Source organism: Typopeltis vanoorti, chromosome 14 (genome assembly GCF_054136105.1).
Source record: "Typopeltis vanoorti isolate ZY-2024b chromosome 14, IOZ_Tvanoo_1.0, whole genome shotgun sequence".
In the NCBI taxonomy this organism is placed as follows: Eukaryota; Metazoa; Arthropoda; class Arachnida; order Uropygi; family Thelyphonidae; genus Typopeltis; species Typopeltis vanoorti.
Genome location: NC_143562.1, coordinates 91,747,114 through 91,771,875, shown reverse-complemented (window position 1 = coordinate 91,771,875; position 24,762 = coordinate 91,747,114). Strand labels below are relative to the sequence as shown.

At 34.2% G+C, this 24,762-nt stretch overlaps 1 protein-coding gene across 1 annotated transcript in view; it reads right to left on the bottom strand.

Annotated features, from left to right (window-relative positions):
- Nucleotides 1-2,157: 2,157 nt before the first annotated feature.
- Nucleotides 2,158-24,762, bottom strand: part of LOC150099757 (uncharacterized) — a 58,662-nt gene continuing 36,057 nt past the window's right edge. Inside the window, exons 18-25 of the mRNA XM_090403487.1 lie at nucleotides 22,047-22,144; nucleotides 20,288-20,432; nucleotides 19,268-19,507; nucleotides 17,721-17,846; nucleotides 13,062-13,361; nucleotides 9,413-9,612; nucleotides 4,359-4,625; nucleotides 2,158-2,893 (exon numbers count right to left, since the gene is read on the bottom strand). Of these exons, the coding sequence (XP_090259613.1) occupies nucleotides 2,158-2,893; nucleotides 4,359-4,625; nucleotides 9,413-9,612; nucleotides 13,062-13,361; nucleotides 17,721-17,846; nucleotides 19,268-19,507; nucleotides 20,288-20,432; nucleotides 22,047-22,144 (2,112 nt within the window). The remainder of the gene's footprint in view (nucleotides 2,894-4,358; nucleotides 4,626-9,412; nucleotides 9,613-13,061; nucleotides 13,362-17,720; nucleotides 17,847-19,267; nucleotides 19,508-20,287; nucleotides 20,433-22,046; nucleotides 22,145-24,762) is intronic.

Below are 24,762 nucleotides of genomic sequence, written 5' to 3'. Positions count from 1 at the left end.
ATGAATTTCATTATTTGATGCGAATCATTTGTAACAGTTGTGCCACCAGAGTGGCTCCAGTGTATCCGAAAGTGAATTGATTCAATATTCGGCTATAGTCAATCAGGAACTATAAATTTAATGAAAGTTGGCCCAGTCAGCGCTGAGACATTACATGACGTAAGCAGAAATGGCTTTTCCGTTTTGAAGGAAATCACTTTAAACGAACCTTCTAACAAATCTTGAGTATACCAAATCTGAGGAATAACATGATAAGATGCTGGCTTTTAATAATCGGTTGTCTCTTAGCCTTATTTACATCCTGAATAATTTTGAATTAGAATATTGTTTTCTTTGCGTTTAAACAGACTGTAAACATGATAGTTTGTTCTGATCAAAAGTTGTTTTTGCGTACATTTACATTTTTCTTCTGTTTCTTTATTATGAATTATGAAAAAAATATGAAATTTCAAAGCGAAATTCATATTTGTATTTCTCAACATTCAGTATCATCTTTCAAAAAAGAGTTAACTGATTCTAGAGAAGAACAAGAATTTGCATTTCGGTTGCAGTCCTATCTTGGGCTTTCCAAATAGCACGTTCCTCTCAGTAGATTATTTAGAATTGAATATATAACGCGGACAGATGCATCTACGCAGTTTCAAAACATGGCCCTATTATGCGAAATAAGACGTTAAAGACGAACTTAGAAGAAAACTAATTACATTTCTTCATCTAACCGAAGCTAAATATTTTTTTTAAAAACGTTTTCTGTATTCATTAATCATGTTTTACTAACATAAATCAATTATTTTTTTTATATATATGTAAATAATTCTATGAAACGCACGGAATTCTACACTGCGAGAGAAAAAAAGAGGATGATCGACAGTACGATATATCGAAACAGTATCATAAAGTGATGCGTTTCGTAATAAGTTAGTTCAATCTTCAGCAGTTGGAGTGAAATATGCTACGATGTGCTGAACAACAATAACGATGCTTGCGTCATACGTTGCCATCAGTCAGATAAATAACGTTGCTGTATTATTGCATAACGGAAATGATTGCACACCAAAAATTGTTCAATTCTTTTTAATTATCGAATGAGATTGTGGTTTCTGATACCTGCATTACAAATATAAATGTATCAGAAACGACATTATTACCAAAATGAAACTATTGTTTATGCATTTTTTATTCACTTTAAATCCAACTTGAACTTTCCTGATAAACTCATTGAACGCTGTCTGAAAACTATTTGATCCTCCACAGATGTAACTAAATGAGAATGGAAGAATGAAGTAATGGTAATAGACATTGCGTTATATTGCGAAGCATGTGTAAAAATCAATTTCCTCTTGCAGCTCATGAGATCAATAAGCTTGAAAGACATTCTCAACTTCATTAAGGTGTATTTTAAGGTCCATCCGCTTCTAATGGATAATAGCGTAATCTTTGAAGATCTGATATGATATGAGATATCATTAAAGGTGCTTACAACTTGGTTTTGACTAAAAATTTGCAAATATTGATGATCTCCTAACATAAAAACACCTGTTTTCGTTTACGTTGTTTTATTACAGATTAATGAGTAAAGTAGACATTTTACATGATATTAAATACTTAATTTTAGTAGAATGGCTTTTCAGCATTAAGATTTATGACTGTTGCCGTTTGGTGACATCTAGTGGGCACACTTCAAACTAAAAATATTTTTTTCTAGCTGTGCAAATACTGCTATATAACTAAAATTTAGTGCAGTTAATTATAAAATGTTTAGAATCACCAACTGATTTGCAAATAGTAAACACACGAAACATATCTTTATTGTAATTTTATGGATAAACTTGTTGATACACGGAACTAAACTTGGCGACCATAAATAAATTGTTCATCGTAGATCACCAGCAGGATAATTTTTAATTTCATTTCAGATTAGCATTTGATGGCTTGATGTGAATACTTCAACCTTTTTTCATAAGCTGGCGTTTGTATTGCCTCTGAAAATAAAACAGAATATTGTTGTTATGCTCAATGAAACACAGGTGTATACATAAAACAAACAAATTATGATAGAGAAAATTGCTAGTTGACTATTTAAGTAACCAAAATGATTCGTTAAATCTAATGGTTTTTTCTTTCTAAAATATTTTAATTAATAAGTTTTGTTAGTGTTTAATGATAACGCAACTGTCGTGTTTTATGAATTACCTGAATGATCCATGCAAAGATGGCGGCAAAGAACAAGACCTTGAGAGGATCTAGAACCATCGTGCCTTCAAAAAACGAATAGAAGATAGACATGACCCATTCTAAACTCTTTATCCAACCATAGCTTAAACCATAAAGGAGTATAAAAAAGGTGCAACCCAAAGCTATAAGCAATGAGACGGTCCAGGCCACATATAAAAACCAGGGAGGGAATTTTTTGAACTTTTTTTTCTGTACAGTCTTTTTCACTTCCTTTGGCTGTTCTATAGGAGATAACCTTGATTTTTTTGGTGGAGGAGGAGGATGAATCACATCCTCATCAAAAAGTAGTTTGGTAAAAGCACGTTTTGGGTCCTGCATTGAAACACTTCTGTGAGGGCCTGCTTCTCCTACTTTTCTTAGATAATATCTTTTGTCGCTGCTGAAAACTGCCATTGGAGGTGCAGCATATTCTTCGATATCATAGATTGTGGGGTCCCACAGGAATTTTGTGAACACTGCTTTATTATCCATAACGACAGGCCTGGGATACTTCTCTTGTAGTTTGGAGTCAATGTCAGAACTTGACCAGGATTCATCGGAAATATCAGAATATGGAAGATCGGATACACGAGCAGTTTCACCTCCAGTGATTCGATTTTTACGGAGGTATTGTTGGATCTGTTCTCCCTCCTCCTCTTCTATATCAATCATGATATTACTAAAGAACAAAGGAATAAAAGCGTATTTACATAATACATCTTTTCATTAAATATATAGTTAAATAAGAATATTAGATTCAAGGAATGCATTTTCATTATTTTTGAAACATTTCTTCGCTTTAATGTGTTATTTAGATTTGTAAATGTCATAACTTTTGTTTCTCATAACTTTCAATCAATGTTCTTATAAAAGTTTTAAGATTTTTCCCCTGTACAAAGTGATTTTTTCGGTGATTCCGACACAATCGTCAGAATAAATTCCAACATCGAATTTCTGTCAGGAATGCCCACTGTTTTATATTCACATGAAATAACTTTTTTCTTCAAAATAAAGTAAAGTAACAACTATTTACTTGATCTAGAATTGAATTGAATGAATTGCAGAATTGAATGAATACACGAAAGAATGAATGTTTGAAAAACTAAGACTTCCCTCAGAATGTAAGTAAATGTTTGGATCTTCAGGCCTATTTTTACAAACGTGGTTTGGATTTTACAAATTCTGTATGAAGTGAATTTTAATAATAAATTGAATTTGTTTGATGCAGTCGTTCTTACAATAAATATTGTTTGTTCTTTTTGTTTCTGGTTTATAGGTTCTTTCTTCATGTGAGATCAGAAAGCCTTTGTTGTTTAGAATACAAGAATTAAGATTCTCTAACTACCTTATTTTAGTAAACTCCTTAAGCTAGTTAATGCCTTTAAACTTGAAGTGTAGAGACAAGTAACCATGTTCCAAAATCATATTCTGAATTTGAATGAATTCAGGACATTATAGAGAAAGGGTCTATTTAACAAATCCATGATTTTGACCAGAGGATGAAGATCGTTGGTTCCAGGATTACATCAGGTATGTTCGCTTCTTTTTTTTTTTTTTTTTCATTTTTACAAGACGTTTCATCGAATGCTCAAATCCCAATGCGCTCATCTGAATAAGGTTCTTAACTGATCACAAAAGAAAGAGGAAATAGTCATTGTGCAGAATTATTGTTAACAGTGTACATATATATATTTTTCAAGTGGGTGAAGATGGCAGTCGATGTTATCACTGAGGCTGAAATTCGGAATTTAAGGATAACGATTACATGCATTATTAAAAGGCCAAACGAACCGTTCGATATATTTACTATTGGGTGATATCTTTGCATATCGGATTGAAATAGGAAATGTGACTCGAATATCATGTTTCTTGAGTTAGCAAATGAACATATTATTTCATAATATGTTTTACCGAATCACGCTAACGGGGACTAATTTTTTTGCATCGTGCTCTTTCAGACTTAATCTGGAATAGGATTTGGTTAGTAGGGTTTTCTCGAACTTAGATGACTTCGACAAATTTAGAAACTATTTCGGTAACATAATATAACTAGCTCTTCGCATTAGGGCTCTTTAAGGGATAGTTATGAAAAAATGATTATTTGTGCATTTTTGTATATTTAACTAAGTAGTAATTAAACATACTTGAATAGAAATCCAACGATTGCACAGAATGGATAAGCGATGACCGCACTTTCCACTCCAATGATGAAATCTGATAAGGAGAGTTGAAAGTACCAGAAACGAATTATGTCATCCGGGTCTTCTGACTCTTTCCCATGAAACATAATACTAGTTAGCATGACTAGCAGAAGCAAGATGAACGCAGTTGTCAACCGCTGAGCTCGGGTGTAACTAGAACGAGGAGGAAACATTACGATGCTGAACCAAATATGTTCCTCCCGTAGATCACTGAAAAAAGACGAGAAAAAAAAACAGGATTATAATGGATATGAAACAGTAAATTTGCTAAACGGTTAGTTAAATAATATTGCAATTAAAAAAATAGGACATATAATATCGATATTCAGTGATGACAAAAGTAATGTGCATTGACTACTCTAACACTTGGTATACTCAAGCAGATTATAACAGCATTAGTGGCTGAGAATTAAGCTAAATATCTATCAGCAAACAAAAATTAAATTTATCATAGCAAGTAAGAGAAGAGACTGGAATTTAAAAAAGATTGTGATTAACAAAGACACCAACTTGCTTATGTAAAAGGCGTTAACTACAGTGTTTATTACTAATGAAGAAATTTAATGATGCAAATATTACGCAAGTTTCGTAAATTGTTTTTATAGAATTTACCCCACAGATAATTATCAACATATCACATATTAGACCTCAAGAGAGGATAAGATTAAAAAATTCTGGAAACCCAGATCAAAACTAAAGATAAATATTTGAAGTCCATTCAGTGAGCAGACTATGGTGTTGTTCTCGCATCAAGCGGTGAAAATTATTCACGGCTTAGATGTGCATAAATAATATTAGGTTCATTTTGTTTGGGATATTTTCAGTTCGACTTTTATAGTTTTAAATTATTCGGAGAATTTACTCTGTAAATCGGTTCATTTTAGTGTCCAAATCTTCTTATATGATTATCAATTGTCTGCGAATTTGATAAGCTAAAAGCTATTCTAGTTATAATACACATACTCCCACTGAATTAGAAACCTCTATGCAAATATACGCAAACGTCACGTACGCAGCGTATATGCAAAATACTTGGTCACGTGCTTCACTGCATGATGTAGGCAACTATTTAAAAATGCTGCTGTTAGTAACCGTCAATAGTGTTGATCACAATTACAAAACTAACAAAATCTTTCAGGGCTCATTCTGAATGGCCCTCTGGCTTGAGTCACGATTTTGAAAACAGCAGAGCTGACTGCTTTCTACCTAAAAATGTGAGATAACCCAGGTGTTTAATCAGTGCGAAAATAATCTAAATTGTTTGTCTAAGATGCGTAACCGTGTATTCTAGGACAGTCTTTCAGAAACGAGATGACCATCGTCTGAGAACGCTTGTACGGATATAAAGAAGTTCCCGTATGCAGCAATTGACCAAAGCATTTCATTCAGGCTGTTCCCGACCCACCTCTCACGGAACTGTGTGCAGAGAATCTGTAGAGGCAGTCGCATGCCTATACGGAAACCACTGATTTCTGCGAAGAACCGTCAACTTCGTCTCAGTTATGTAGTTATGTCCCGGATGACCACCGAAGTAGACTAAGGCACTGCAGAAAGCGTCATGTGGTTCGACGAATCACTGTACTCCTTGCCATTTACCGACGGTAGACAGAGTTTGGTGGGAGTCCCAGGAAGCAATGAACCCAGCTTGCCTTGTAAACACTACTGAAGGTTCTGGAGGTGTGTCTTGGTGTGGAGATTTCCATGTTGGTACGGAATGGGTCGTATGATATTGCAGGTAATCAGATATCCTCCAAGAAATATCAGAACATTTTTGCCTATCAACTCCATGCTGTAATGTTGAATTCTGTCCAGCAGGACGGTTGTTTCATGGATGAGAATGTTACTGTCAATCTCGAAATATTTGTTCAGCAGTGATTCAGCGAGCATGAGAGCAATTTCCACCATCTTCCCTCGCCATCAAAAATCAGCAATTTTAGCCTTTCGAGAATGTATGGGACATTTTAGAAAAGCAGACCAGAATGTAAAATCCGCTTACGTCAATACTGAGCCAGTTAAAGACTGTGTGGTGAACGCTTGGTATATTGCAGACGTAGATGCAATATACGTCAGCAGTATACCTCGGGAAATGTTGCAGATGTATATGGATGCTGTATACCTCGTGGAATCCATGTCAAACCACATATGTGCTGAAATTCGGGATAACGGAGGTATAACACGGTGGAAAATAAGTTTTTAATGCAGTGGCTTATGTGCAACTTATTATAATAAGAAATGATGTCGTTCAAGACTGTGATGACCAAATACGAGTGTCTGCAATCAAATGAAAACAAGCTTGTTTTAAAGTAATTATTAAAATGTATAATGAAATATTCACTAACTTTACCGCTCGCCTTTTGAATATTGTTGGGTAGTGTGCCATTTCATCGTCAGTGACCTGTGGCACATCGTAAGTTAGCTGACAATTCGGCCGTGTTAAGCAGAACCAACGATCGACATGAAATAAAAACACTTGATCACTTGCCACTTCTTTTACCTCTATATTGTTCAGCTGCCTAAAATAGATAATGAATATAATAATACAGTAAATTTTCAACGTTCTAAGCAGGATATTACATTTATAAGATGCTGATCAAAACAGACTTTTGTTCCTTTCTATTTGAAATGATACAGCGAACAGTGAGTCCTTGAAGGTTCTAATCTAATGAAGGTTCTAATTCTAACCTAAATCTAATCCATCTTCGAAACTGCAAAACTCGGGACATTGTGTTTGTGACAGTTTTCAAACAACTACTAGTAAACATCTAAGAGATTACAGTCCATTCGTACATCATTACAAGATGTCATAATATTTAGTCCACAGGCAGTTGAGAAAAATTCATACATAATTCATTTCAGTTCATCAAATCGATCTCTGCATTTCAAACAGACTCTTGAGAAAGGAAATTAGACAAATATTCTCATTGCTTTATTGACAATAAGGAAACATTAAACTTGTATGCTTGGATTGAGGAAATTATGGTTTAGAAATTGTTGGTCTTGATGACCACTGATTGAAAGGTATATATTTTTTGTTAGGTTTGTTGATACATGATTCCAGCTTTGTTGCATCGCATCATTCAGTCATTATTTGCCAAAGCGGATTAGGACACAAACTAGTGCATAATAAACAATGGATCCTAAGTTTGGGGCACGTTACAGTCTTCGCTAATTCTTTACTCTTTTTTTTCCACTAGGAGAAAACCATAGACCATTAAAGATCAAATGTATACAAGCATCTAGAATCGAGATTTGTCTGAAATCGGTTTTTTCCATGAATATAAATCAGGAATAATTTCCCAAAAAAATCCCTTTCTAAATAAAAAAAAAAATCTTAGATGTTGTGGTATTTAAGCAATTTAAGAATTAATCTTCAAAAAGCTTGCATTAAAATTAATAAACCCCAAAATAGAAATAGCTATAATTTAATTTTTGCATAATAATATTAAATTTTTGTTATAACTTTTGGAATTCTCTTGAGGCTAGTAGAATAATGGCATGCCGTCCTCATTCGCAGGTTTTATAAACAGGTTTCATGAATCAATCCTGAGTAGAATCTGCAAGTTATGGATATTCGAGGCTTCACTGATTTCAAATGTGAAAAATATACATCAATTGAGCAAAATGCGATACTCATGTTAGGGGAAATATAGTTTCCATTATCAAAATAGAAAAAAGGCTCCATTTGCTGACATGAAATGACATGACATGAACTCATCTTCTAACAGGATTTAGTTCCATGCCATACTTAAAACAAAAAGTGGAAAAGTTCCTCAAAAATCACAACATCCAGTTGCTTCAGTAGCCAGATAACCCTCCTGAAATTAACCCAGCAGAAAATTTGTGATCCATAGCGAAAACGAGACTTGGAATATTAAATTGTGATAAAAAGGATCTATTATAAAAGTATGTTTTCGAGATTCAGAAATAAGAAAAATGGTTCTATGTTGGAAGAGCCCATGCCTACGCGAATTCATGAACTTATAAGGAACAGAGAAGCACATCTAAATTATTAGGCTAGAAGAAACTGATGACACTAGGGGTCTTGGGGTGTTAATAGATAGAAAATTGAAGTTCAGAGGTCATGTGGCAAAGATGGTAAATATAACTCAAAAGATAACTGCGAATAAACGAACGTTCACATGTAAAGATAAGGATGTTATTTTGCCTCTTTACAAGGCTTTGATAAGACCTCACTTGGACTATTGTGTGCAGGTCTGGTCTCCTGGTGTTTCCGTTGTGATTCTGATATATTGGAGAGAGTACAAAGGAGAGTGTTAAAAATGATATCAGGATTGTGGAATACTGATTATGAAGACAGATCGAGAATTTATAGACTGTAGACACTAGCAAACAGGAGAAGGAGGGGTGATATGATTGAGACTTACAAACTTCTGAAAGGGTCACACAGGATTTCAACTCATGGAATTTTTCAATTTATGGAGGATGTGGAAAGATAAGACGGCATCCTTGGAAGCTGAGAATGAAGACCGCCAAGAAGGGTTTGAGATGCAGAGATTTTTAGGAAAAATCTCTGCATCTGAGATGTTTCTCTCAGAGGGTAGTTTTTGGTGCGTGTTTGGAATGGATTGCCATTGGATACTGTGAGTGCAAACAGTGTGAACGAATTCAAGAATAAGTATGATGGCTGGTGTGTGTAGTATGTGGCCTCCCTCGATGAGTATTTGACTCCTTAGAGGTGTCTCTTAATAATAATCATAATAATAATAATAGTAGTGGTAAGTAATAATAACAGTAATAAATTATTAGGTCAACTTGGAGTTTAATTCTAGTACTTTGTTTTTGCAAAATTAGAATTTTTCTTTAGTACGTGAGTGTTCATATTACTTTGTTCGCTGCTATACTCCTGCGTTCAGTTGTTGGACCCCTCGTAATAGTTTAAAGAAAAAATGTTGCCCACATAAACTCGATGGCCACAGATGAGAATATAAAAACAGCGGACCTCGGATGTAGTGTGCTTTTAGTGTAAATGGACTTACCAGTCTGGACTATCCCCAGTGTTGTCGTGCCATATTTTGATGGATAATACATTTCCCAGGGTCCTCTCCGTCCTGAAGTAAAACCAGTCTTGGCCCCCTCTCTCAAATACTTTTCCCCCTTTGGAGGTGAGAAACCGAGGTCGACTAGATTCTATTGATCCGTTTAGTTTGATGAAGACTCTAGCAGATGTTCCAGCATTCTACGTGAAAAAAAAAACAGTGTTAAATCCTTCCTGCTATTAGAAGTGTGCTATTCTTCATAAATAATAAAAGTAATTACATTGTTTTTGATTTGAATAGTTTCACATATTCTGACAGTACTTATAATTATACCCACAAACGTGTAATATGTAAAATGAACCAGGAGGATTGAATCTGGAGAGAATGGGTTAAGTTGCAAAGAGAATGGATTGATAAGGAGAGGATGCTGAAAGGAAACAACCTTCTCCTTAAAGCACGAGATACTCCTTTCTACGGAAGAGTAATAAATTTTACTATTAATAAACATTTAATAAGATTAACCGAATGAAATAAATGGCTGTCTAAAGTCTTAAATACAAGAGAGTTATCATTTACTGTTATGTAGAAGTCTAAAATTTTGGCAATCGTATTAACAATAAGGTGTGTTATGCTGCTTGATATTTATTTCTTTAACATGCGCATTGGTGAACTTCAAATTAAATGAATGACTTACAAACATATCAACATATCGTTCAACCATATCACAGTAATATTTACATTCAGAAGTAAGCTCTTTAATACTAAAATAAAAATAACTTGCGGAGAATGTACTGAAATACATACTTGAGCCAGTCCGGTGTGTAATATAACTAAGTAACCATAGATTTCATGGGGATAATCATCTTGAAGGAACACAATTTTTCTCTGTGGGGAAAAACGAACAATATAAAGAAGCAAGCGTTACTCATATTACTTATTAAAATTTACTTTAAAAGAAACAAGCTATTTAATTTCGAATTATTCCCATTTTTCCCTCTAACATATCGATTTACTGTACCTTTAGATAGTCTCTTTGATCAGCGCGATGAGCCCAAATTAAAAGTACGATGTACAAGATCCACATTATAAGCAGGATGAGAGGTACAAGCCAGTTCTTTCCTATCATCCTCAGCAACTGTAACGTTTTTCTGACGTCCACAGTGTTGGGCGCAATGAGGATTTCGGATGCGAAGAATGACAAGTGGTTGCACATACAGTGAATTTTCGTTGGCGTGGAATGCGGACCAACCTAATTTAGGAGAAAAAAGAAATTCGAAGTTTTATTTTGTTAGTAATGTATAATGGGTTTCATTTAATTATTATATGCTAATATTTAGAGTTATTATTTTCATGAATACTTTTCTAAATATCTTGTAATATTGCAGTCTCTGTTATAAGCTGTTCACAGCTTTATTTGATGAGTAAGATTATAAAGAGAATATCATTTAAAAACATTGCTAATACTTATGTAATATTCGTGTATCCAGAAATTTAAAAGTCCAAAGATATTCGATTTAAAAAGGACCCAATGAATCATAGGCAATCACATATCAAACAGCTTACGGCTATATACTGACATCTTCAAGGTACTCCAAAGAGGCCCCCTTACCTTGGAGAGGCAAGGGGACCTCTTTGTAAGGAAACCCATGGCGTGGATATTTCAATAATACCATCAGGAAAAATAAGAACAGAACCTTAGCTGTAGGAAGGCCACAATAGCCGAACATAATTGTACAAAAGGCAATCAGAAAGTTCCGATTGAACATGCACTAATTTTGTGTGTACGAAAATATCCGAGTGGTTCGGGTTACTTCCCGAGGAGTTTGGTCCATCCATGCTTCTGAACTTATAAAACTACAAAAACATAGGATTTTTTAATGCTTTGGATCTTTTAAATTTATATGTGTTTATTTTTATATTTTTTTTATTTAATTTAATTTATTTTATTTCTTTTTGATCAAATCAGAATTTCCTTTTAGTAAAGAGAAAACGAAGTTATTTCCCCTTTTTCGAATCCAAATCACATTATTTTTAACATCGTAGTAGTAATCAAAGAAGAGTACATTCTCCTCGATAATTTTATTTAATGTTATTAAATCGAAAAGCCTTCGTAGCTCAGTCGGTATAGACGAAGTCCTTTAGTTGGAAAGACCTGGGTTCGATTCCAGTCAGTGACGTGAGGAATCTTTATCTGGTCTCCTTCGACTAAAGGTGAGTTAACCGGTGTCATACGGAGGAAATGGATTTTATCATCCAGAAAGCCGATGTTTTCGTCTCCCTGAACTGGCAAATCTTCCCCCGTGAACACTCTTCTACAGACATAGGACACCCCCAGGAATATGGAGTAACTAACCAATTCCGTAGGATTTCGGTTCCGAATACCTACACGGTAAAGTGTGCAAGTCTACAGTAGGTAGTCAGATGGTCGCATGTGAGTCATTCCATGGTTCACAGACTATGAAAATTAACCCAACAGTCGCAAACAGTGGCCTGGAGATACACTGAAGGAAGGTCATCGCCCACAACCGTAATGGGTGACCAATATCTCTGATTCTTTTCTGCTCCCAGAAACGCGAGTGCCACCCCGACGAAGTTACGATCTGATCTAGCTTCGGCTATACGAACATGGATATAGCTCCTACTATGCCTAGAAGACGTAACGGAGGTGATTTGTATGCTGGCTGACCGGTAGTCCTGCATGATCCTTATCCGTATGCCACAGCAGAAAACCTTTCAAATTGGAAAGGCACCACGTTAAATGCACCCAAGAAATCTAGGAGTCGGTAGAGTTTATAGACGAGTCCCGATTTGCTATAGAAAACCACAATAACCCTGTTTTGATCTGTGTCCCTTTCACGTAACCGTGAAAGTCTGCCGTGTGTAGGTGCGATATTTATCCTATAAGACGATAATATTAGTCTTCATCGAGGGAAGCTCGTGGACCAATATCTTCAAGAAGAGACTCACCGTATGCTTGAACTAGCCAATCAGGTCTCCTCACTTTAATCCTATTCAGTATGCGTGGGATGCTCTAGGTAGATGTATTGCTCCTCTGAACCACCCACTTCCCCAAAACCTTGAGGGACTTAAGCGAGCTTTGTAAGGCCAATGGTTCGTATTACTTTCACAATCTTATTTTGACCTCTTACTTTTAACCATTGTCTTCATTTATCCATTTGTATTTATTTAAACTATTTATTTACAATTTTGGGAGCTTTTCTTTCATTTCTCATATTTTACTGCTTTTCCGAATAGTATAAAAATTCAACATACAATTTTTTCAGATATTGTAATTTTTCTCGTTCTAGAAAGCAGTGGATAGTTTGACATTTATGTCAGCCAGTTTTATTTGACCAATATATAAATATAAACGATGAGACTGGTTAATAATTTAGCAATGACCGTTTGTTAGCTTCCAATTTTGTGGAAGTCTAGACAAATTTCGAAGACAAAGGCAAATTGGTCTTACTGTACGCATCAAGCAGAGGTAACTCTGGGATTGCGGACCCAACTTCCAAAATGAAAGTCAGCAAAATTTAAAAGATCTTCAAACAGATGCAAGAAGCACTTACAAGAAAATTGTTACATAACCGTAAATATAAAAACAAACAACAAAAAACTCAATAAGAAGAATGAAATGACTACATACCACGCATCCATCTTCTTTCCATTGTCCGGAAAGGACGTCAAAGAAAACACACTCGGACATGAACACGGTTAAGTCGTAGACGAAGCTGAATTCCTTGGCAGGTGGAATGCCACCATCCAGTACAGTAACAACTTCACTGCTGTATGGAAGGACTCCGATGGAGTATCTTTCGGCAAAATACGCTGTTTCTGATTTGTTAAGCGTTAAAATATATTCATTTGTTTCGGCAGAAATTATCTTGGTTTTCTCTTTCTGTCTGAAGTGGTTCAGAGTCGGTTCCTTATCAGCTAAGAATACAATCTAATAATGCAAAAATAAAATTGAAAAAAAAAATAGGATCTGGGTAGCAATTTCTATTATATATGATATTTACTGTTATGCAATTTAGACTTATTTTCTATAATGACAAACAATGCCATTTGCCCTCCTTTATGTCAAAGATCTTTTTGAGATAGCCAGTGCAATATGTCAGCATGGCTTGCTCATCGTTTTAACTGAGATGTGTGACATCCGCCTCCAGTTAACGATCTGTCTTTCTCTTCGATGATGAAACTGCCAAACGGTTCAGCAGTACGCACTCTCTGTCAATGCAAGGGTTTACGATTTTGATGTCACTCAGCGAAATATCCCACTAATATTGTTTATTGACATTCTAAGCGAAAAGGAGACGCGATGTTCTTTGGGTCTTTGTGAATAAGTAGCAGGACAGTTTTAGAACGATACTATGTCGCCCTCAAAAAATAAATAAGATGTCATATTAACACGGAAGGATTCGTATTTGAAGATACGAAGGCAAAGTCACAAGTAACAGAGGCTGTTTGCATTAATCTGTCAAAACATGTCTGACCAAGAATCAGAAATTTACTACGAGAGTTAAAAGCGAGTAAGAAATGTTGATTTTTAACATAAGGGTGTGGAAAATAGGTAGAAGCTTTTAATAACTCTAAAGTTTCTATATAAGTATATGGTCGGTTGCTATTCTGTTAATCTGGTTTTTTGGTTAGAATGGCGTGAATCAGCAAGAATAGGATGCCTATTTAGGCGCCACTAATTCCGTATCTAATGAAATAAATATACGCCCGATACACTCAGAAAATGGAATGACCAGCGACTACATGGTCGCATATGATGTGAGTTAATCAGCGACACTCCTCTTGGTGAATATGTTTAATTTTAAGACTGAATAAACTAGTCTTTAGATACATACTGGTATAAATGTGTATTTTTACAAAGTAGAATGTATGCTACGTAACGCTTATTGATTGTAATGTAAATCCACTTTAAAATATTATTAATATGATATCAAAAATAGTTTAAACAGTACCATGTAATGTGGAACTGGCTTTTGTAATTAATTTTCCAGAGTAATGCAAAATGACACATCAATATGAATTTCCAATATTTTTAGTTTACTTCCTCAGCATTTATGTTGCTGAATTATACACAGCCGTGTATCATTCAGAAACATAAACACATCACAATCTACGCAATATCAAAATATTATGAAGTATACTTACAAATATGGGTTGTATCGGATCAAAGAAATAGAAGAACAGTTGCACGGTGGCTTCTTTTCTTGGGATGATTGTAGTATGAACTCGTATACTGTCATCGTTTAGATTGCGGACGTCATCAATTTGCATGTGGACGTTGGAAGCTAAATGTATGGGATCTGTAAATGAAGAACGACGCTGTTTTGGAAAGAGCTCTTGTATTTAAAGAATAATTACAGTTTTAGTATGTTTATTGTCATAGTATTTCCAAACAAGTATTAGCAAATTTCTGTATATATGTTTTGATAAAATAAACTATTCCCAAACTATTCAAATAGAAGATTGCATTCTGTATCAGAAAGAAAACTTCAAACGTAAATGTGTGCTGCAGTTTGCTGTTAACCATAAGTCAGAACAGGGGATCAATTTGAGTCGTAATAAGAATTATTACTGATTCCCTCCCTCCCCCGCTTTAGTTTTTTTTTTTTTTTTTTTTTTTTTTTTTTTTTTTTACGGGGAAACAAAGACGTGTTTGCAAGGAAGCTGTGGCATTTATTCCTCGACTGGTTTTGTTGCATCCACTGTAATGCCAACTAAGCCAGTGCTTCCCAAACTGTGGGCCGCGGCCCCCTTGGGGGCCGTAGGTTTTGTTGAGGGGGGCCGTGAAATAATGAAAACAAATTTAAAATGTTTTAAGACTAAGTAGATTTTTTTTTTGTTTTAAAAGAAACGGATTTAACTTTTATTATTTATTATTTCTTTTTGTTATTTTTTATATTTTAATGGAAAAATTCACACATTGGTGTTGGTTCACAAACTTTGCTTCCTGCGTATTTCGATGCTTAATGAATATTAGTAAATATTGCTTATTCATATGTTTCATTTCAAAGCAGTGGTTAATTGTATTTACTTCGAATGCTCTCCAGGGAAGCTCCAAATCTTCCTGTCCCTTTCATCACGCGTTCGTAATCAGGTACTGTTGATATTGACTTTATATACATACCAAAACTCGTTTTATATTATCACTGTCATCCGAGCTAGTTTTCTGTTACCAATAAAAGTTTCGCATATACTTCACACATGAAAAAAAAGCTTAAACAAGTTCATGTGGGGAGATAGTAACACGCTTGCAGTGGTAAACAACACCCCTCCCTAACAGCCACTATACTGCAGAGGCAATAAAAGCAAGTACTTTTATTATGCCAGTGAATAAGGTATGAGGAGTCTGTGTAATATATTTCTCAACAAATAGTACAATTAGAGACAACTGGGATAAAAACACACTAATTAATGAATCACATGTCCCCTCATACAGAAACTATGCTGTATAGACTGAAACAAAACCATATGTTGCATGGGCAAGCACAGTATCTAACTAAAAACTATTGTTATTAATGAGATGTGTGTGAGTTCGATTTCACAAGGCAGCAATAAAATTTAAAACTAAGTAATATATATATATATATATATATACACACACACACACACACACACACACACACACACACACACACACACACACACACACATTTTAATAACCTGCCTTTGCTGTCTGTTTCGCGTTAGGCTTAATTACCTTAAAGGGAGAAAAGTCACAAAAGAGAAAAATGTTCCTGGTCCGGGGATTCCGTTATTCAGGTAATATTCACTAATTTCATGTTATCAGTCTGTGGTGTGCCAGTATCGGTAAGTGGTGATATTATTTGATCTATTCTACGTTAAAAAATTTAACTCTGAGATGGATAAGTGGCTGATAAAAAATTTTAAAAAATCCCCGCGAATAATCAGAAGAAGCAGAAACAGACTCAAAAAAAAAAAAGGACAGTATTTCATATTTTACCAGAACAGCCCGCATCGTCTTCAGAACCAAACGGTAAGAGGCAAAAAATGTAATGTATGCATTTGATTTTTGGTCAATATTCCCTGTGTATGTTTTGTATTGAATATAAATACAATAAATATTATAATAATATATCTCTCTATTACGATTTTTTTTCTAGGGGGGTCGTGAAATATTTTAATTTTTGCAAAGGGGGCCCTGACATCCAGCAGTTTGGGAAGCACTGAACTAAGCCAACAAAAAGTTCTTAAGTCCTTGGGTGAGGTGAAGTTGAGTACCTTGTCCGCTCATTTAAAACCAATAAATTTACGATTTCATTGATTGGTAGAAAGAATAATATATCATTTATTTCTCTCAGTATTGTGATTTAACAAATTAGTTTGGAATTAAGAATCATGTCATATTCCTCCCATAATCAGTAGCTAATAGAAGCGAGCTAGCTATCCTATAGCTGCTATTCGCAGAATGCAACTGCCTTCCACGTGACGTTGCAATATAATGAGAAAATCACATTACAATGTGTGGTAATTTAGGACAATTCTAAGAGGATTCGTCACCAGAGCGTGACTGTCAACTCTGAAAATTGGTTGCATCACTTGTGGAGAATTTTTCGAAAATAGACATGGTGTGATGCTCACTCGTTATTCATTTTCCAGCTTGTAAAATTCTTCAGCGGATCACTCAGAGTTACGATAGACAGTAATACAGTTCGATTTTTTTGGCAGATGGGTGAACCAAGAATGTTTTTCATATTCCCTGTCGAATTTTTGTTCTTAAGTTCTTAAATGAACTGGCAGATGAACTGAGTCCTTGACTCTTTATCCCGTCATCTGAAAAGAAAATATGTGTGGATACGGTGTTATTGAGCTAAAAGCTCTAGTCATGGCTGGGTAACATTAATAGTCGAACCACAGTTAAAACTTCACTAGCTACGGCATTGCTATCCGTTACCCTGGAAGTCCTAAAAAGGACTCATCATATTCCTCCAGCCCCTTCTTCCCACTCGAATTTTTGTGAGGCACTTGTAAATACTTCTAGTCCACTTATCCTTAATGAAATAGGATGCATATGATAATAACACTACTGATGATTGTACTGTTGCCAGGCAGTTAGGTAATTCCCGGATAAGAAATTTTATTTCCCAATCCATTGCTTTGTATGAATATAATTCTATACTGCAGTCTTTATTTACAAGTACTTCGAATCATAGAAAGATTGCATTATAGAAATATGATATCAAAATGATATCAAGTACGTAATAAAAATGAACAACCAAAATGTAATACTTCTACCTTTCCTCGTCAAGTAGAACTCCACGAGATTTACTGGAGCTGAACTTTTAGATCTAATAGGCTTCTTTCCTTCTTGGTACATTGATAGCTCAATATTTCTTGTGTTTACAAAGCGTGAACCTTCAACACAGGCATGAACGTTACTTTTGATCATAATTAACTGAAATATTAGAAAAATATAAGTATTATTTTATTATAATAATTAAAGAGATAATAATAATATCAAAAGCCAAATAAATTAATTTAAAAAATCATAAACATATTTGGTTATTCATTTCATACGCTTTCATACACCTTTTCTTGTATTATAGTAGTGAGCTTCATGAAGAAGAAAGAGTGTGATAAAACATCCAAATGTGACCCCGTATGGTCGCTGGGATAAGAATAGCGCCACTGTAGCCCATGCATATCGTACGAGGCGACTGAAATGGGTACCCAGGGAGAGTAAGAGAAGGCAGTGCTGTAGCCAATGAAGTTTTAACTGAGACTCGGCTATTACTGTTACTCTCCTGTCATGATCGGAGCTTATAGCTCTATATTACCCCACCCATACATTTTTTTACAGATAAAGGGGGATATGAAAAGCATTTTTGCTTCACCCATCTAGCCAAAAAAAAAAAAAAAAGAACTTCCAAAAGAAATCGATAGGCTCCTTCTGTCGTGATAATTTGTCCTCTTGTAACTGAGAAATGACAATGAATGGAAATCAGTGATTGGAAAATGTGTATGTAGAATGCAAATATATCCCTCTATTATTAGTGTATACCAATGATAACCATACACATTATAAATAATATTATTTTATGTGCTTCAGAACGGACATTTTCTGTTTTCGCCTGTTTTATTAGAAGGTAAGAATTAAGAGAAAATGATGTAAAGTATCCAAGATAGAACTGTTTTGTGAAAAATATTAGCGGTAATCAATAGGATTACAATATTTCCTAATCTCCTGATGCTACAGGAAGAGATGTCACAGATTAGTCGTGTGTGAACCATGCTGTGGTCTTCTCATAGTGCTGTTAATGTACTGAAAGAGCCATCTGTGTAAACTTTGAATGAAAGCTACAGAAATGTTTCTTACAAGACATGTCATAAGATTCTCCATGCAAATCCATTAAAATACAGGATGTTTCAAAGAGAATGACCCGATTTCAAATAATTATATTTAATAATGAAAATGTGGTACAGTTGAAAAATAAATTTAGATATACTTAAATTAAATTTAAATTATATTTAAATTTATATAAATAAATAGATATACAATTTTCAAATCGGGACATTCTTTTTGAAACACTGTAGTTTAGAATTACAGACTACTTTCATTGATATGGCATTACGCTGCAGCAGGACGTCGTTCAAGAGTGGAACAACTCGCCAAATTTGGACTTGTAACGTTCAAAAGAATCCAAAGTTTTCAATAATTTTCTGTCTCAGATATTTTTAATCAGCCTTGTACTTATGTCATCTAGTTTACTTCTGTTTTTTTACTTCTTAAATCCGATTTCTTAAAAAATATCTAACAATTATAATTCCAAAGATTACAAAGTAATTACAAAGATTACTTTGAAGTAAAACGCCTACCTTTATGTTGATTCTTTTTGTTTCATTCAAGACAAGGTGATCCTTGGATGGAAGTTTAATACTGTCATCCTCGTCGCCAATTGTAGAATTCTCGTACTCATCCGAATTTACACATCTTATATTTAAATAGAAACTTCGAGACTTCAGCTTATATTCGTCTTCTCTGGGAGTCTGTTTCTCGAGTGCCTTATCTGATAGTTCGCTTAATAAATTGTATGTATCGGATCCGATCTGACAGAGCTGAAATGGTAAACAAATAGAATTATTTTATAAGCAAAAATAACAATCAACTTCAGAAGGTATAAAATTCCAACTGTTTATAAAATGACATTCAACAAGTGCGAGTTTAATTAATTTATTTCATCTCAGCAATAAAACAAATGCCGGTTTTTAAACTAAGAGAGCTAAGCTAAGTTAGAACGCTCAGTGTAAGATGGCAAAATAATTAGTTATTTGGTTTAAACCCCCGAAAACGCTGACATATTTGTGAGTTGCCATATTCAGTTATCCAATCTGTAAGCCGGTTATATTATTGTATTATTATCGGGTTTAATTTTCCCCTCTAAGCGCCCTCTAACGGTTTGAACAACTGATACAGATATGGCATTTCTAATGCACAAGCGTATTATATATTTCAAGCTTAATAAAACTTCGAGTTTATTTAACGTTCTGTTATTTATTTTTTATCTAACGATGTTATCAGTAAAACATTGCATACTCATATTATAATAACAAATTTTGTTATAAATTATGCATAGATTAACAAATTCTGAATAAATTACAAATCTGCGAGCATTTAGTTATGTTTAATTTATTTCATTCAATAACTTAATTGAATACTAAAAACAAATATACATAACGCGTAGTAATAGGCCTTTTTTGCATTACATGAATTCCATTTCCCAGTTTATGGTCATCATAAATAACTTTTGTGCTTTTAAAATACCTTATCAAATTTTAAATTAATCTTTCCTTGATAATTAAAAAATCACTGTGTGATTGATTTAAAGTATTACCTACCAATTCGCTTTCTGGATAACGAGGATCTGGAGTCGGAGGAATATCAACCAGTGGAACGTTGGATCCTTTGGTGTCTATAAATGACGTGTATGGGATGAGACCGATAGTCATTCCCATAAGTAGAGATATACTTTCGGAAAAAGTTCTGAAATAATGAAAATAAACTGTTGGGAGTTTCACGGATATTCAGATACGCATATATGAAATTTTAGTTAAATTAGGAAATGGTTTACTGGTTTTAAGGCAAGGAACGTAACGCATATGAACTTCAATTACCTCATTCACCTTTGGTGAAGAAAATGTATGTTCAATTAATCATAAATTATCATTGGAATTCTTGTCGAAGCAATGATTTCAATAAATGGTTATTAAAATATTAGAGTAAGAGAAAAATTCGAATTTTTTATGGATCAAAATTGGATTTAATTTTATTGTAATTAAGTAATCGTCGATATTTATAAAAGGCTGATTTTGTAAAAACACCCACTTTTGTAAATTTTATAAATCTTTAAAATATTTGATGTTTAAAGCGTGAGGAGCTTTATTTTCCATTTCAAAGCTTGACTCCACTCAGATGTTTACTTCGACGTTTTATCGAATGGACGGGAATGATGTATCACCCTCATTGGCTCTATTTATATGCATTTCGTTATAAATCTGCGAATACCTTATATTCTGTAACGGATGTAATCGATGCCGTTCTCTCCCTAACTATTTGAAGACTGATAGTTATCCCGGTCTCCAATTTCTTAGCTAATCACTAACAGGCGGCATAATGATATCAATGATTTTAATAGGCATCTAGGGAGGAGAGCCCAGAAGACTACTGCTACAATCTGGTGATCCTTAACACGATATATTATCGTCTGAAATAATGGGGTTTGTTGGTAGTTTTAGGGGAATTAAAATCCCTGCTTTTCTGGACGAAAAATCCTACTTGTCCGTAGGATTTTTCGGACAAGGACCGAGTTGGTACGCCTTTTCACTATCCAACAAACAGGCTTAGCGTGAATGACTTACTTCGTAGATTTCATCGATCGGTCCGCGGCCTAAAGTACGTGAACATAGTTGTATGTTAGTCTTTAGAATAAGGTTTCAGATTACTTCATCTTTAATAAATCTAGATACTAATCTACTAGCGGATGTCATCCTTTTATCTATTAGTTTTGTTTCTTCTTCTATTAGTTTTGTTTTCTTATTTTCGAAGACGTCTTATGAAATTTGACGAAACGTAGTCTTTTTGATAATCTAATTTATCCATCTGCTTCAGAAGTGTGTATTAGTGGTGAGAAAATATTAAGCACTTGTTGTATATAGAAAGCCAGGGTTGACAAAAAAAAAAAAAAATTCTATTTGTGGACTCAATGGAAAATTGTTGTCGGATGGTAAGAATGGATCATACGATGGAACCTGTCGCAGAGGACAATAACATTATCCATAATGTACCAGATGACACGCCATTTTAATGCACGAACTTCATAATTGATAAATATGCACTAAGTTTTTAAGTTTATAATCAAATTGTGTGATCCTATCGGACACACAATTTGATTGTAATTAGTTAGGTAGGTGGTGTGTTTTACTAAAAACACATCTACCTTCCTAACTAATCATTTCAGATTATTAAAATATTCAGACTTAAAAATTCTGTCATGCATGTCAAAGTTGGATTTTTATATTCTGTTGTAAGCATAAAAGTTATCTTTGGGCAATATCAGCTTCATAAGAAAAGCCAAGTACAAACTACAATAGTACCAACCTCATTATAGTATGTAACTCTTGGTAAGAAACCTTGTCTTCTGCCATTTCCGTAGTTAAAACATCGACCCCCGTCTTCAAAATATCAAATACTATTTGCTGTAGGAATTATAAACATAATTTTAATCAAATTACTACTTTCTTTCTATTTTACAAGATATAATTGATCATTTTGCGAACATAATTTCAAATTTTATGAATCTGTTTTTCTCATTAACAATAATTTGTGATTTTAAGCGATTATAGGAATTTTGTTATTTCAACAACTGAATATAATTGACATAGGAAACAAGGAAAGAAAGAACTAGTAAATAGAAAACCTTTGGGGGGAAAAATTTAAAGTTGATTCAGTTTCTTTCTTTTTTTTTTTTTTCATTTCAATTTCCTCACTAAACTGCAGAGAACACGCAATGATGCCTATCCATTGACATTTCTGTTTCTGTTACACATCCCATTTAAAACAAATCAGTACATAAGCGAAATACCAACAATGAAAAATATTTCAAACTGTTCTCTGGCATTATACGATTCCTTGCACGTTAAAAATCAAATGACAACAACATAAAAGACTGCGAGTGTGTGTAGGATGGGGATGCAATGAAAGAATATTCAAAATATTGAATTTATGTTTTAGAATTATTTTTATGACTTGTTTCAAAATAGTTGCTGGATTTTCAACGTAATAGCAAATATAAGTTGAATTTAATTTAATGAATAATATATGAATGGGGTGGAAACGTAAGTTTCATTAATACATTCTTAAAATTCTGAATTAATTCACAATAATCTTCAAGTATTTCATCGCCTCTAAAGCTAACTCTTCTATCTATCCGGATTTTTATTTATGATCTCCTTATGTGTAAGTCCGGATAATCGAGGTTACCCAGCAATAAGCTAGCATTACTGTTATCCTTAATCCTGTTTACTTAAGGTTGAAAAAATATACTGTTCGAACCAGTTTGTATTTAAGTAATTATTGAAACTGTGCTACGAATATTTAAGGGAAAATTACCTTTGCACTAGTCGAATAACTTGCTGGCGGACCCTGTAGAAGAATACCCAGTGTACCTACTATTTGATTGGCTGAATCCAGACTGGGTATTTCCAAATTCCTCAGTATGTCGATGAGAGTTTCTCTCACCTGTTAAAAATAAATATTGATTTCGATCAACTCATGGAAGTCGTTTCCGAATATAAACTTGCAAATAAATTCTTTTGAATGTCAAACATTTAAGTAAATTAATAGCACTAATTTCCATATTTCAGTGACTTTTATTTGGAAATTATCTATTACCTGCCAGTTTTCACCCTCTCTTGCGAGTGAATTGAAATAATTGTAAAAAACATGTATACTAAGCTCACCTTTAGAATTTCAAAGAGGTATTAAAAACCTGAAATGCGCATACTCTGCAGTTTATTTCCAATATTCACTGTAATTATAGTTGAAAAGAATGTGGAAATTGGTGCGGAAATGCTTCCGTAGCACAATCAGAAAGACATTTCGACATTTGCCCTTTGGTAGGAAAGATCGTATTCGCATCCAGTTGGAGCGAAGAATCTTTATAAGAGCTTTTCAACAGAAGGTAAGTTATTGGATCTCAAAGCACGCAACGTTCCCCCACTAGTAGGAAACTCGATTTTTATTGCCATCCATCCTTCAAAACATCGAGAAAGCCGATGTACTCATCTCTAAGTATAATCAACCTATTATTGAACTAATTGATTTCTTCCTATGCCTTTATTATTTATATTATTTTATTTATTTATTTATTTCTTAGGAAATGTTTCTACATAAAATAACTACACCTTGGATAAATTAAAGGGTTACACAGATATTCTACATTAATCTCTCTTTAAACCATGTTTGAAGAAACATGAATTACTGAGTCGCCATTGTATTGACTGTTAGCGCACCTAGTGGCCAAGAGTGGAGTTACTTCAACTATCGTGTCCCTTACAACTGCTGTTCTCAATTGTGTGAATTTCATTTCATTTTTTTTTTACTTTCTTTTCGTGTATAAGACTTATTTGGAAGAAATTTGTGCTGTCTGTATGATGCCATTTCCATTCTTCTACAGTGATCCCGTGATACTTATTAACGTTGATCAGGTGCATTGATTCGTCAGTGGCCAATTGAAGTTTTCATTTACTGTTAGGACTAAACTGAGATTTTCTCTGACTGATAGCATTGAAACATAAAAATTGGTACTCTAATTGTGTCGCTGTTCTTTGGAAATATTCCTGAAGCAACTCACGTTGAGGTTGAGGTCATGTACTGCTAGTCATTGTCTGCTAGTTACATGTACTTTTGCGTTCTGTTTTCCGGGATGAAAAAAAGCGCAGCTAATTTCATATGACACCTGCTAACTCGTTTTCAGTAGAAAAAGCCCTCAGACAGTAAGTTCCCCCCTTCTGGAAACTGTTTATTTAATTATTTATTTTTGTATACTGCAAAAACAGGCAAACAAGTCTGAAATAAACACAAGCATTTGAGTCGAGACAACCTCATAGTCTTAGTTTGGCCACAATTCAAAAAACTGACTTGATTTCTTTAAACTAGACTGGGTTTGAACGCGCATACTTTCAGAGATAAGGCATTGGGTTATCTGAGTTACAGAGAAATCTAATTATGCTGAAGTGGCACAGGTCATTGCTGACTGACGTGGTCACTCATAAAAACTCGATGGTTGATACCGTATACTAAAAAATCTGAAATG